Source organism: Atractosteus spatula, chromosome 17 (assembly GCF_055471065.1).
Source record: "Atractosteus spatula isolate fAtrSpa1 chromosome 17, fAtrSpa1.hap1, whole genome shotgun sequence".
NCBI lineage: Eukaryota > Metazoa > Chordata > Actinopteri > Semionotiformes > Lepisosteidae > Atractosteus > Atractosteus spatula.
The window spans coordinates 9427108-9440128 of record NC_142722.1 but is presented as its reverse complement, the minus strand read 5'-3'; the positions used below and the strand labels follow the sequence as shown (position 1 = coordinate 9440128).

General features: G+C 41.3%; 1 protein-coding gene across 1 annotated transcript in view; it reads left to right on the top strand.

The window, feature by feature from the left end:
• mvk (mevalonate kinase) overlaps nucleotides 1-5857 on the top strand; it is a 63798-nt gene extending 57941 nt beyond the window's left edge. Inside the window, exon 11 of the mRNA XM_088935717.1 lies at nucleotides 4838-5857. Within this exon, the coding sequence (XP_088791843.1) occupies nucleotides 4838-4857 (20 nt within the window). The 3' untranslated portion in view covers nucleotides 4858-5857. The remainder of the gene's footprint in view (nucleotides 1-4837) is intronic.
• Nucleotides 5858-13021: the final 7164 nt, after the last annotated feature.

Sequence of the window (13021 nt, the reverse complement as noted above, 5' to 3'; positions counted from 1 at the left end):
GGAGCCAGGTCTGCAGAACAGAGGTGATGAGGGAGCTCTTCAAAGCCCTTTGAAGCACATCAAGCTCAAAGTCCAGCGGGCAATCTGAGAACTTCAGAGACAGAGGAGAAATTGCCTTGAACTTGAAAGTGAATAAAAGCCATTTTTGTCCCATCTGCTCTGCTTCTCTATATCACTAAGAACATTTTGAACACACCTTGGAAAGCTGGTCCCTCTGTAAAAGGAAAAAAGGATGCCTAATAACCGATTTACAGTTTTAATATATACAGAAAGTTACTGTTAAAGCAAAGCAACCAAAGGAGCCTGTCACCTTTCTTATTTTGTTCAGAGCTATGTCTTTTTAAAAAAAAATAATAGCCTGTTAAATCTAGGATATTAGTCTAAGCAGCTTTGAATCTACATTTAAACCATAAAGTATTATCAGGTCATTCATTCCAATCTGAAAAATGGATACTGTATTTAAAAATGATAAAAAGAGCAATATTATACTTCCTAAGAGAGGCAGGTTATAATTATCATTCTGGAGAAGGATGGTCCCTTTACTGAACTCTTTTCTGAAGAGAATATGGAAAAAGAAAAATATATATGTGTGTGTAAGCTTCAAAGGGAAATGGTACAGATCAACTCTAATGGGATATTAACGAAGCATTGAATTAATAATGAGAACAATTATTTACTGTAATTCAGTGTCGGACTTAATGTGTGCTTAAGAATGTTATACGATGAGAAATGTAGTTTGGAGGGTTTCTGAAAGAGCCTGTTCTTATAGGTCATCACAACAAAAGTTTTTCTACTTCACGTTTCATTGTTTGTCTCATTTATTGTTTTAATTTTAAAATAATCAGAACATTAGTGGAAAAGTACATTAAGTATTCCTGACTGCTGTTTTCTTGGAAATGCAATGTCATGAATGTCCAAGTGCCTCTTTATTGGACTAAATCTCATTTCCACACAGCAGAAGTTCCCTGCAGTAAGAGAGTTCTTCTCTCCCCAACTGGCTTGATGTTCTGTCCGGGGTTTTTAGTCTTTTTTTTTATCAGAAAAAGGCTTTTCATCTTGGAGATCTGAAACCCTTTGTTGATGTGTCTCTGAGTCTTTCACTTCCCAACTACAGTAAATCACAACCCAATCACAGCTCCCAGGGGACATTAAGGGCCAACTCACTATCACTGCAGTCCAGACATTTGCAAAGCTGGGTGGGCTTCTCCCACAGGGGGCAGGAAGTCTATTGAAGGTTCTGCAGACTAAACTTGAATGCCTTTCAATATGCAGTAGTAGTCAATAGATCCCAGTTTAAGGGGATATGTATGTTGTGGGACCTTGGAATGTGGTTTGAAACGGGGTTTTGTCTATGGAAGAGGTGTGGTACACTTTGCATCTTGGCTGCACTGTGCTTTTTCCAGTTGTGCTTCAGCTTTTGGCAATGCAACTTGCACGAACCTCATGACTTGTATAAATATGGGCAATTGGAACAAGTACTGCGGCACAAAATGTTGTTAAAAAACAAGGAAAACAAGATTTACAACTTAAGGCCCGGTGGTCATTGGTCTGTAAGCTTTGGATGGTGCTTCTTTGATCTTTAAATCTATTCACAGGGGCGAAATAGTCCCTTCACTACTGGTTTCTTATTTTCCTGTGACATCCTGTGGTGGAAGCAGAAAATTCACAATGGTTGTCTGGGGGTGAATTATCTTTCAGTATTGGTAGCCCAGCGGATAACAGGCCTTTGTTTCTGATTACGCGCCTTCTACCTATCCCCCAAATCCCATCTATTCGCACGGCTGTGCAAAGTGCCTCGATAAGTTTCTAAACTTTTCACCACTTTTTCTTCCGATGGATTAGCATGACAGAAGCCAGGAGGTAAGTGTGTTGCCACAGCAACGGATTGCAGCCATTTGCAGTTTGAGCAGAGGTGTTAATAGCAGAGTTGAGGCCTTTGGCACGGGGATAGACAGACCCAAAAGGCCTCAATTTGTCAGCTTTCCTAGACAAGATCAGTGCAATTGCACAGACAGCTGGTTTTGTGTTAAAAGGAAAAAAAAACAACAGAGAAAAGAAGAAATCAGAATTGGAAAATCACCTGGGACTGGATGTGTTATATTACTGTTAATAGTCTACACTTTAGTGCCACTTTAGTACCTCTGGGTTTTTGTATTTCACCCCTGCGTTTTTAAACAAGTAGTGTGAGTCCAAGGACATAACAGTACTGCCAATTTCTTTCTTAACCTGCAGCACTTGTTAGGTAAGGGTTGGTCACACAGTGATTGCTACTGTGAAGGTTAATGCAAACTTTGAGCTCACTGTTTCCTCTGCCAGTGGATTATTTACCATTTTAAAACCCTGAACTGAGTTATTCTGAGGTCACTTTTGGACAGTATTATAAAGAACATCCATGAAATGCATTTTCAAAAAAACAGAAAAACGCGGAAGAGCCTGCCAAAATAACATTAAAGTGTCAAAGTTGTTTTCTTTTTTTCTGTAAACCCTGTTGTACTGTGTGAAAAACTGAACTGAAAAAGAAGTTTCACAGTATTTTTCAAATGCCTTCGAGAGAGGCGGTCAAGGTTATGGTTGAGTATGAAATTGTGTAACAGTGACCAGAGGACATAGAGGTGTGAGTTAAAGTGAGTTGCCAGTTTAACAAGAAATTTCTTTCAGAGCTCAATCCTTTCCTGTTTAAGTGAGTGTTCCTCCTGTTATGTAGGATGTGCTTGTTTATCTGTACTGCTGGCTGTCCGATCTTTGGTCCTGGGCTTCATTCAGGTCTAGGAAATGTCATCTACATGTTCTGTTTGTGTCCACAAGGGCCTTCAGCAAGAGCTCTAGTCTCCTTCTATGTCCCATGACATGCTGGCTAGGTTCGTTTGTCTTGAAATTGTCCCTGTGTCTGTGCACAGCAAAGGACTGACATCCTATCCACGTGGGATGTAGTCCCAAGTTACACCCAGTGCTTCTAGGATAGACTTGGGGTTGACACGGCCCTTACCGGAATAAATGGCTCTTTAATAATAGATGGGTGGTTGTCCTAAGAATACAAATATTCAAATTGCAGCACTTTTGATATAGAATGTTTTTATGTGGGAAAACGACATTAATAACACTTTCAATTAGCAATACCATGAGGCTTGATTATGAGGTAAGCCTTTAACAAACACAAATGAAACTCAGAGAGGAAAGGTGACACAGATTGCACAAGTTACCATCGTACTTTAAATAACTTTTTCTTTATCCTGTGCCACAGTCAATAAAAAGAAAGGCTTTAAAATTTAATGAGTGCAAAAGGAGCTTTCCCATTATCATACATGAAGCCCGGTCCCTGTGTTATTAATTAACCAGCACAACAGACAAATATCTCACTCATTTTCACTAGGCCCCGTAGGCTTCATGCCCTGGGCATAAAATATTCAAATGCGTTTGTCAAGCAAAATGACTGGAACACACACATACACACACAAATGCTGCCCGAGCAAGATTAGAAGTAAAGCAGGCAGGTATGCACCTGTTCAAAACCCCTTTGCTTCCACAGTTTTTCCAGAGCCTTCTCATTCGTTGTTCCAGTGGTTTTCCATTTTTGCGTGGAGGGTTACTGACTCCTGGTCCACTTTTTGCCAGTGACAACAGTGCAGTCCATGAGCCTGCAGTGCTCCATTTCTCATCTCTTCAGTCATCAATAGTACCATGATCCTAACACAGCCCCCTCATCTCACATGACATGATGTGACTGGCCTACAAAAGCAGAGATTTAAACGAGAGTTTGTGTGTGTGTGTGTGTGTGTGTGTGTGTGTGTGTGTGTGTGTGTCTGGGGGGGTGGGGGGGAATGCAGATCTTTGGACCCAAGGTGCAGAAAGTATTAGTGAATAATAAAAGCAGCTTTCAAGAAGCGCTTGTCTTGACAAATTGATTTCCAGGTGTGAAACAGAGCAGCCCCTCGGTCGTAACGCCTAAATCCCACTTCACACACAACCTGCTAATTCAAAAGTAAAGGAAATTAAGACAAGATGGAAATGAGATTGCAGGGTAAAGGATAATAGAAATGGGGGGGGAGTATTAGGAGGAGAGGGGCAAAGGGCTAGTGATCAGCTAGGGCTAGCCGAGTCGCAGGACAACAAGTGGAGTGGTGCCCACTGGTCCAGAACACCTGCAAATCACAATACATTCAAGCTGGGTAATAGGGGCCGAGAAAGGGGGAGTTTTTGCACAAAGACTGACTGACAGATCAATACCGAGGGAAGCAGTCAACCTTTGAAGAATAAGGAAAAGGAGATAGTTAGATAGGTAGTTAGATAAATTGATAGGCAGGCAGCCAAAGAAGGCAGGTAATCCAATCATTTCAGTCATGAAGCATAAACAAAAATGACAGTCATAAGGAGTAAATAATAAACAGACAGTACAGTAGTCAGAAAACAGGACAGACGGACTGAAGATCGATGAAGAGTAGACAGGCAGAAACAGATATTTTCTGCAAGCAGTCAAGCAAACTGTGAGACAGGAATGACATAGGAAGTAGATGTGGAATGAACACCTGGCTCTTATTTATCTAAGAGCTTCTAGTGGGTTTCAGTTTTTAGCAAAGCATAATAAAGTGAATTGCAAAAAAATCTCTTCAAGAGTCAATTATATCCTGCAAATGGGAAATGGACTATTTAATTGCAGACTGCTCCATCACATAACCTTGTTAATTGCACACTGCATATTTCCGCTGTATTCCCTCGTCTGTTGATTGCACGTTTCTTTTTTATTTCTGCCCTTTGCCTCTCCTGTCAAATCACTGATTTTATCCCCTCATTTGCCCCCTCGCCACTAGGTCTGAATGCAGCATTCTGGCTCTATTCACAGGTCCAACAGAAGAGAGATGAAGATCTGAAGGTCTCGAATAAGTCTTCACAGGCCTGCTTCTGTTGGTGTGCTAGGCAAAGAACATGTGGCTGTGCCCTTCGAGTAATGAATGTTATCAAACGCCCGAGCTTTAGCTAAAGGTAGGACTTTGCAATTAGGCGCAATCTGTCGCACTGGTTAAAACAGTATTCATCTGATAGATGAAGCTATAATTTGAAAAGGGGGACCTGTGAAAATCATCAAAGCCACTCTGACTTTCACAAGTGTGGACATGTGAAGAATCGCCCAAGAAAACTGTAGGTTCCATTAAGTTTGCAAGCCCTGAGTGTACTAAAGCAACATCATTTTAATGTATCTTCAGTACTGAATTGGGCCTGAAGTGCTGTTATATGACACAAAGTTTGCCGCATAGAAAGACATAAATTGTTGGTTACAGAATACATTTCATTTTGGTTCTAAGTTATTTACATTTCATTTTATAAGTGAATCTAATCAATGTTTTGTTAATATTTGATTGTTTTTTCTAAATTATGAAGCAAGTCCTTATTTCCTGTGAAGTGGAATCTCCAAATGGAGCTGCAGGCTCTCGAGTCTTCCTTCCAAAAAAAACTGTTAAAACTGTTAAATCACTAAAAAGCAAGCTCTGCTGAAAAGCTCCTGGGAACCTTAAAACCTGTCAGAACAGATCATTGGAAAATGTCAGAAATACAACAGCGCTGAATCTGAATAAGAGGAGATAAACCTTCCCTATATACAGTACTGCCTCACTCCCCTTACATTATCAGAAGTCAAAATAAATTAAAAAATATATTTTCTGCTTTTTTCCTGTGACATCTGTAAAGGGGTACTCTCTCTCAGTTACATTAACTAGGCTTTGCTTTTGCTTTCATCTCTACTAATCCTCACTTTGTTGCAACTGCTAGGTGAATTCAATATTGTTCGCAGAGCCACCAAAATTGCCTTCCTATCTTGTTTTTTTGTATGATTTCTGCCTCAAATAAAACATGCTGAATGTTATGAAAATATGATCCATAGTATCCACATTTTTGCAGACTCATTTCCTAAATGGCTAGTGTCCTGTTTTCAGGGTATACCTTCAGTAAGCTGTTGTGATAGAGTGGCAATTTCATATTGGTTGCATGAAATAGATTTCTTTTTTGTACAGGCGTGCAACAAAGTGTACAGTTCTACGTGACACGAGATTGCCCATCAGGAGGGAGCAATTAAGCCCAACTTGCTTGTTGGATCTTTAGCTTATTAGCTAATTGATGCAAGGGTCCCACCTGGAGGTTTCGTATGGCTGGTTCTCCCCCAGTAATCAGTGACAGGCTAGGGCTGTACATGGGGTAGCGGAAGAGAGAGAAGCAGATCCAGATAAACAAGGGAGGGGAATTATTAAACAGATTAGACAGATTGTTTGCTAAGATGTTTGTCTTGCTGCTGTTTTGCAATATCCATCAACATTCTTACACAGGTTGGCAAGGACGCATGTAATTCTAAAGTCATCAGAGTTCAGAGTGTTTTCCATATTAAGCCACTGTCATCTTACAAAGAAATTGCAAGCTAAGGAGGCCGACAATATGATCAGAGGTGCCAGACACACTTGTACACTCGAGTGACTTGTCCTACCCAGAGTTCTGCCCTTCCACACATCAACTGGACTCAAATAAATGGTTTCAAAACTGAGACTAAATTCCACAAATGAACAAGGGGTGACATCAAGCGCTCTGCGTGGGGTTTTTTGTGTGTGTCGGGGTGGGGTGTTGAAAATAAGACCATGTTCTCTGGAAAAGAGCCTTAACTCATGAGAAAAGGGGAGACCTCTGCAGTTTTTCAGACCCTTAAAAAAACAAACTTCCTTGAAGAGAAAGGTGCAAATTTAGCAACTCTACGATTGCGTTAGCAGCACACTTTTAGTGTGGTTTGTTACATTTTAGAAGAAAAGTAACGCTCTGATTCTAACTGAAAGCTAATTTTGAAGCACTTATTCTTCTGATGTACCGGTTAGCGGTGACAGCTTGAAAAGGCAAAAGGAAATTTTCAGTTGCACTTTTACACTTCGTGTTCAGCATCCTTATGTTTCAGACACCAAAGGAGCTTTTGTTTAATTTCACAGGCCGTCTTGACAGTTTCCTCTCTCTTCTTTCATAATTCTTTTTTTTTCCCATTTTTTTTTTGCGAGAGAAAACAGTGAAATCCCAGAGGCTCTGCGGAGCTGTCAGAACGGGTAGCGCTCTATCACTCGTGAATGCAAGTGCAAAATTGGGCAAAGCCAAGCGTTTCGAGAGCAGAACCTGGAAGGACCTGCTTGCAAGTCAGGGCTGACTGGACAGGAGAGTCAGATCGGTCCTGACCGTACCTCTGCCCCACACAATCGCCCAGCCAGCCTCCCCACTCAACCCACACACCAAAACTGTCCGGTCCTATTGTGTATTGTGTAATGTGGATAGGTATAAGAATTAGTCAATGGAATTACACATCTATTCATGCATCTTGAGAGACAGAATAAGGTGACAATTTTTATATATAATTTTCTGAGCTATTAGAGGGTACCATTAAAAAAAAAGTTGATGGATATTTATTCCACGGCTTGTTAGATCTATTGGCTGTCTGTGAGGGTGTGTATTAGGTTGGCATTAATGGAGAAAGTTTGAAATGTGTGTTCACTGTTTTCATTACCTAATACGCCCCATAAAAATGTCCTCCAGAAGTCTGGGTAACTGGACTATCTGGCCTAACCCATCAACGGAAGGCAGTCCATGAAGAGAAATAAGAATAAAATTCTTTACAGTTTTCTGGACACTCCACTCAAAGCGTTTTACCACCACCAATGTGCAGCACCACCTGGATGATGCGACGACAGCCACAGTGCGCCAGTATGCCCCCCCTCACACCAGCTCTCAGTGGGGAGGAGAGCAGAGTGATGAAGCCCGTTCAGAGAGGGGGGTTATTAGGAGGCCATAATTGGTAAACGCCAATGGGAACTTTGGCCGGGATGCCGAGGTAACACCCCTAAGAATGGCTTTATTTAAGACATTGTTTCAAGAACCGGATATTCTGTTAATAAACAAGTGTGAAGAGATGCACTTTATTGTCAAGACGGGGTTATTTAATGATGACAGGTAGGATAAGCAGGAAATATTGCTGACATGCTTCTTCCATCCTCATTCTGCTCATGATCCTCCTCCTCTTCGTCATTTCCAACATCACCTTTGTATTTGTATGTAATAACAGAGCTGCACATACAGTAGCTTTCAAAACATTGATGAACACAGCATCAAGAACTTTACAGCACAGTTCTCTCATTTACTTCATTGCATCACTTTTTTAACCACTTTCTCATATTTCCTCTCAACCACTTCCTCTGCAGCCCTGAGCATTGAGGTCCAGAAAGCACCGCACTTTCGCCACCTGCAGGTGTTTTCGGTTTGTTGGTGGCTAGCCTGGCCACCCACTGCTTGCGGAGGGACGCTGGGCTCTCCGACCTGTCAGAAACACGGCGCACCCGGAGCTGGGGAGAGTTCCAGTGCAGCCCGGCAGGGAGCAGTTCTGAGCGCTGGGAGGATGGCGTTGTATTTTGGCGGACTGGCAGGTGTGACGGTCTTCACAGTGAGAAGTTAATGGGGTGCCTTTGTCAGACGCGGAGCGCTGACAAAAACAGGGACGCTATTAGAGCTTCTGTCAGTGCACAGGCTTCCAAAGCAATGGTGACGACAGGAGTGATCTCGTGCCGGGCTGATGGGAAACTGTTTGGTTGTCATTATAGTCCTTCTTTTCTTTTGCACACACGTACGCATTATTTCTTGTTTCAAATGCAATATCAGCTTTTCTTTCTCAGCAAATCTATGCTTAAACATTCACCACGAGGAGTCAAGCAAAGTAGGCATTGATCAACCATTTAGCTATTAGGTCTTCATTATACTACACTGTCCAAAGTTAAGGTGAAAAAGGCACTCAGCCATACACATCAACCACAAAAGCTCTCCAGGTGAAATATGTCAATCAGATGACAAGGGGGACAATGGATCAGGTAGTATGATCTATACAGCAAGTATGCATTTATTTTAGTAGGTGCTAAAAAAGCATACTTGAAATATTAATCATTTGCTAATGATACTATCAGGTATTTGTTCCTCTGACATTTTTAGTAACACATTATCAATATTTTTGAATCTCTGCAGTATAGTGTACATGCCCTGAGTGTCTATTCCAGAGGCCTCAGCCCTGTTTGACCTGGACACCTTGACAACCACTGCTTTTCCATCTGACTGCCCTCAGCGCCAGTGCTGGAGGAGGAATGAGCCGAGCTCACATCCCTGTCCGGATGTGTGAGTGTGCTCCGCCGTGATTCACACTGGCTGACTGCATGGGTGACTGGCAGATCAGTGTCATTTCAGGCACGTTTCATCTTTCACACCTTAGGAAATGTTTCCCCTCCACTGAGCTTCATGTTAGTACAGGGGCTTTGAGATGGCATAACTAAGATTCGGAGCAATCCAAGATTCAGCTTGGAAAGAAAAACATATATTAAAAAACGCAGTGGCTCGTAGAAGCATGGCTCTTCCCCATATCCAGAGCACTATTTCCTTGAGGTAAAGCTCTCTGAGAATTCTTTGAAATCACAATCAGTTAATTCCTATCCTCGCCTCAGCGACTCAAGTTCTAAAACAGTGGTTCAGGTGCCATTCATGCAGTTGGATGAGTAATTTCTAATTAAGGTCTTCCTGAATTCTGAGATTTGTGTTATCGTTGTTTTTATTCATAGAATTAAATATTTTATCACCTTTCTGTGTCCACAGTTAAACAGAACAGGTGTAAAAGGGTCTTGCTTTATATATGTCACCTTGTTTGCAGTTTTTAAAAGGCATTTTTAAATGGAGATCAAAAATGGAAATGTTTTTTGGCTTACTGGAGAAAGAATAATTAACACTTTTTGACAGTGCATGTTGGCAAAAAAAAATGAAACAGTGGAGGTGTTTTAGCAACAAAAATGTTTATTTACAATGCTCCAGTGTGTCTTACACTTTGCTGTCCCATGTCTCCTTGCCTTGATGAGTGATATTAAGACTCAGCTTTTCTTCCTTTCAGCTCTCCTAAGTGTAAGATTTCAGTCCTTTGCTGTTCACACCTGAGGGAGAAAAAGGAACTCAACTATAAACTACACATCAGCCACAAAAGCTCTCCAGGTGAAATATGTAAATCAGATTGAACACTTTCTGGGACACAGAAAGGAAAGCATGTGAGAAAGGGGACAATGGATCAGGGAGTGTGATCTATACAGCAAGTAAGCATTTATTTGTTTCCCATTGTCATGTTTTTTTATCTTGCTTTTAATGCACTTTGCTCTTCTGATTTGTGGATGTGATCTTCATCATCAGTCCCCCTCCAGCTCCGGGAACCTAAACATGCAGACTGATGGTAGGTTTGGAAAAGTGATTTCTGTGTTTGTGTGACTGATGACACTCAACATCTATAAATGTAAGAAAGGTTACAAATTGCCAGCCAGCCCGTGCAGTAGCCGCTAATTGATTCAAGGATTACATCTAGGCATTTCTTGAAAGAAGCCAGGGTATCGGCTTCAACAACATGGGTGTTCCAGACTCCCACAAGCCTTTGCATGTTCGTGTCCCAGAAGCCATGCAGGCTGGGTTTGATTGACTAGTCCAAATTTTCCTTTCAGTGATTGATCAATGGTACCCTTTAGCAGAATAACTACGACTTGGAATGTTGTATCCCACTCACACAAGGCATAGATGATGAAGTCATCATTGCTTATTTCTGTCCTCTTTTCATTGCCTCAAACTAACCCTTATTTATTTGTGTTAGCATACATGTATACAGACAGAGAGGGCAAGAGGAGCATGTATCGTATGCTGCAGTTTTTCATCTGCATCTGTTGTGATTTTACAAGGCATTTGATGAAATGACATTGTAACTTTCTTTCTCCAGTCTCTGGAGATGTACACATAGTTGATGTAATGGGAACTATAAGAGCTGCTTTCTGTGGCCGTTTACTGCATTGTAGCACATAGTGGGTTTTTTTCCATGTTAAACACACCAATTAAGCCTGAAACATGTCATTTTCATTGATTAAATAGGAAAAAACATTTCAGCTAGAAAACGGACATCTTTCTGTCTGAGTGAATTCATTATGTTTTTAGCATCTCCAGTAACAATAATATATACTTATGTCATCAAGGAAAAGGTTCAGCATTCATCTCTGCTGACAGTGTTGGCAAAATGTAAGCATTTCCTGGCATGCTTAGTCTACAAATACAGCTCTTACTTCTCTGAAGGTCAGCATGAGGCAAAGAGCTTAATGCTTGGAACCTAATACAGGGTGACCTGGACAAACTGCAAAGAGCTGCTGTTTCCTGTTTTTAATTTGCCACTAATGAAACATGACCATTGGGGGGTGGAGGAGCGTAGAGTGCACCTCAAGGAACACTGGCAGAACACAAAAACAAGCTCTTGTGAAAAAAAAAAACATCTTCTCACTATTACTGGGGTCTCCTGCTGTTCTCACTTGTTGATGCGTTTCCTAATGTAGTTTTAATGCTACATCTCAACAAGCTGCCCTCCTGGTTTGTTCTTAATGTTTCATTTCTTCTCTCTCCAAGCCCCCCAACACCATCTCACCCCCCCCCCCCCCCCCCCGCCTTCTTCCTTTCTGTGTCCTCTAACCACTTGTCACCTTTTCAGATTCATTCCCATCAGACGGCAGCCTGTGCGAATTTTACCCAGGGCACGATGCAGTGATCCCGCGTATCGATGGCAGATAAATCAATGCTATCTCTTTTTTCCATGCCTTGCTGCTATTGATTTTTCGTTACCTTGCTGTTTGTGTTGCGCCTGAACTTTGCACAACTAAACCATTTCGCTTGCAGGGCAGGCAAATTGAAACAGGGCTAAATGTGCAGCTGCAGGAAAAAAAAAAATCTTACAAAACAGTACGCCTCTGAGAGATAACACTGTTTATGAGGTCCTGTATGAGAAATGGGTGAAAATGGAGAAGAATAGTACAACTGAAGGTGGTATTTGCCAGTGTAGTTTGATTTCAGTCGGGCTACAGTTTAGTTGTACTTGAATTGACTGCTGGAAAACAGAAGGTTTTTTTAAGGACTGTAAGCGCTATCCATTTGTGCCTGTTGTACGGGACAAAGCAATAATATGTCACAACAGATGATGTTCAAGAATGTGCAAGAGATCACTATTTTATGGAGTTATTTTATAGGAGCACATTAATATCATTCAGTGTGCAAAAGCCTGGAACTATTAAAGTATGTGCGGTGCCACGAGAAACAATTATCCGACACGCTTTGTTTATTACCTTCTCTATACTGAGAACAACTGAAGATACAAATTTCTTTCTTGATCGTCTCCCGGGGTTTGTTAATGAAGCTATTAATGGTCATCAGTTGGACCAGTCCTCTTGTTTTCAACAGACTTGTTTCCTGCCTGCCTAGTTGAAAAAAAAAAATACCTTTGGACAGACAAAAGAACCTTGCTTTCAAAACAGCGTTTGGCAGACACTGGTCAAGGCAGTTGTGTTAGATGCACCAAGTACCTCTTGCTCTTTGGTATTCAGCGTAGGCTTGAAAACTAGAAATCCAGCTAAACAGCAAAACTGTACCTTTCATAATTAAACATGGTTGAAGATGAGTCGATGCCATATTCATGATTCTTGCTTAGGCGGGTTAAGAAAGTGTCTCAGCCTTGCAGGCAGTGTAGCAGTGATAAAAGCCTCAAAGCACCAGGAAGATTGAGAAGGTGATGCAGACTCTCAGAAATCCATCTTAAGCCAGGTCATCCATTTCCACCCTATCTGATGGCAGGCAGAGGTCTGGATCTGCAGCAGCTCCATTAAGCCCAGTCTTCCGCATTGAGATATATAGTCAGAAAAGGCGGGATAAGCCAGGACTTTCTTTGCGCCTTTGAAATACAGACAAAAGATAGAAGTGAAAGGCATTAAGGAGATGGATTTTGATGGAGTTTACTTATGGTTACTGAAATTTTGGCTTCAGTGTGTAAAAAAATGTCAGTTTCTAAAAGAAATGTGAAACCTTTCTTATTTCGAGGCAAAACTTGGATGTATTAAGTATACTTAGGTGTCAGTCTGCCATGTAAGAATGTTGGTTCTAACACATGTAAAACATAACAGGCACATATTATTTTGTTTGAGTA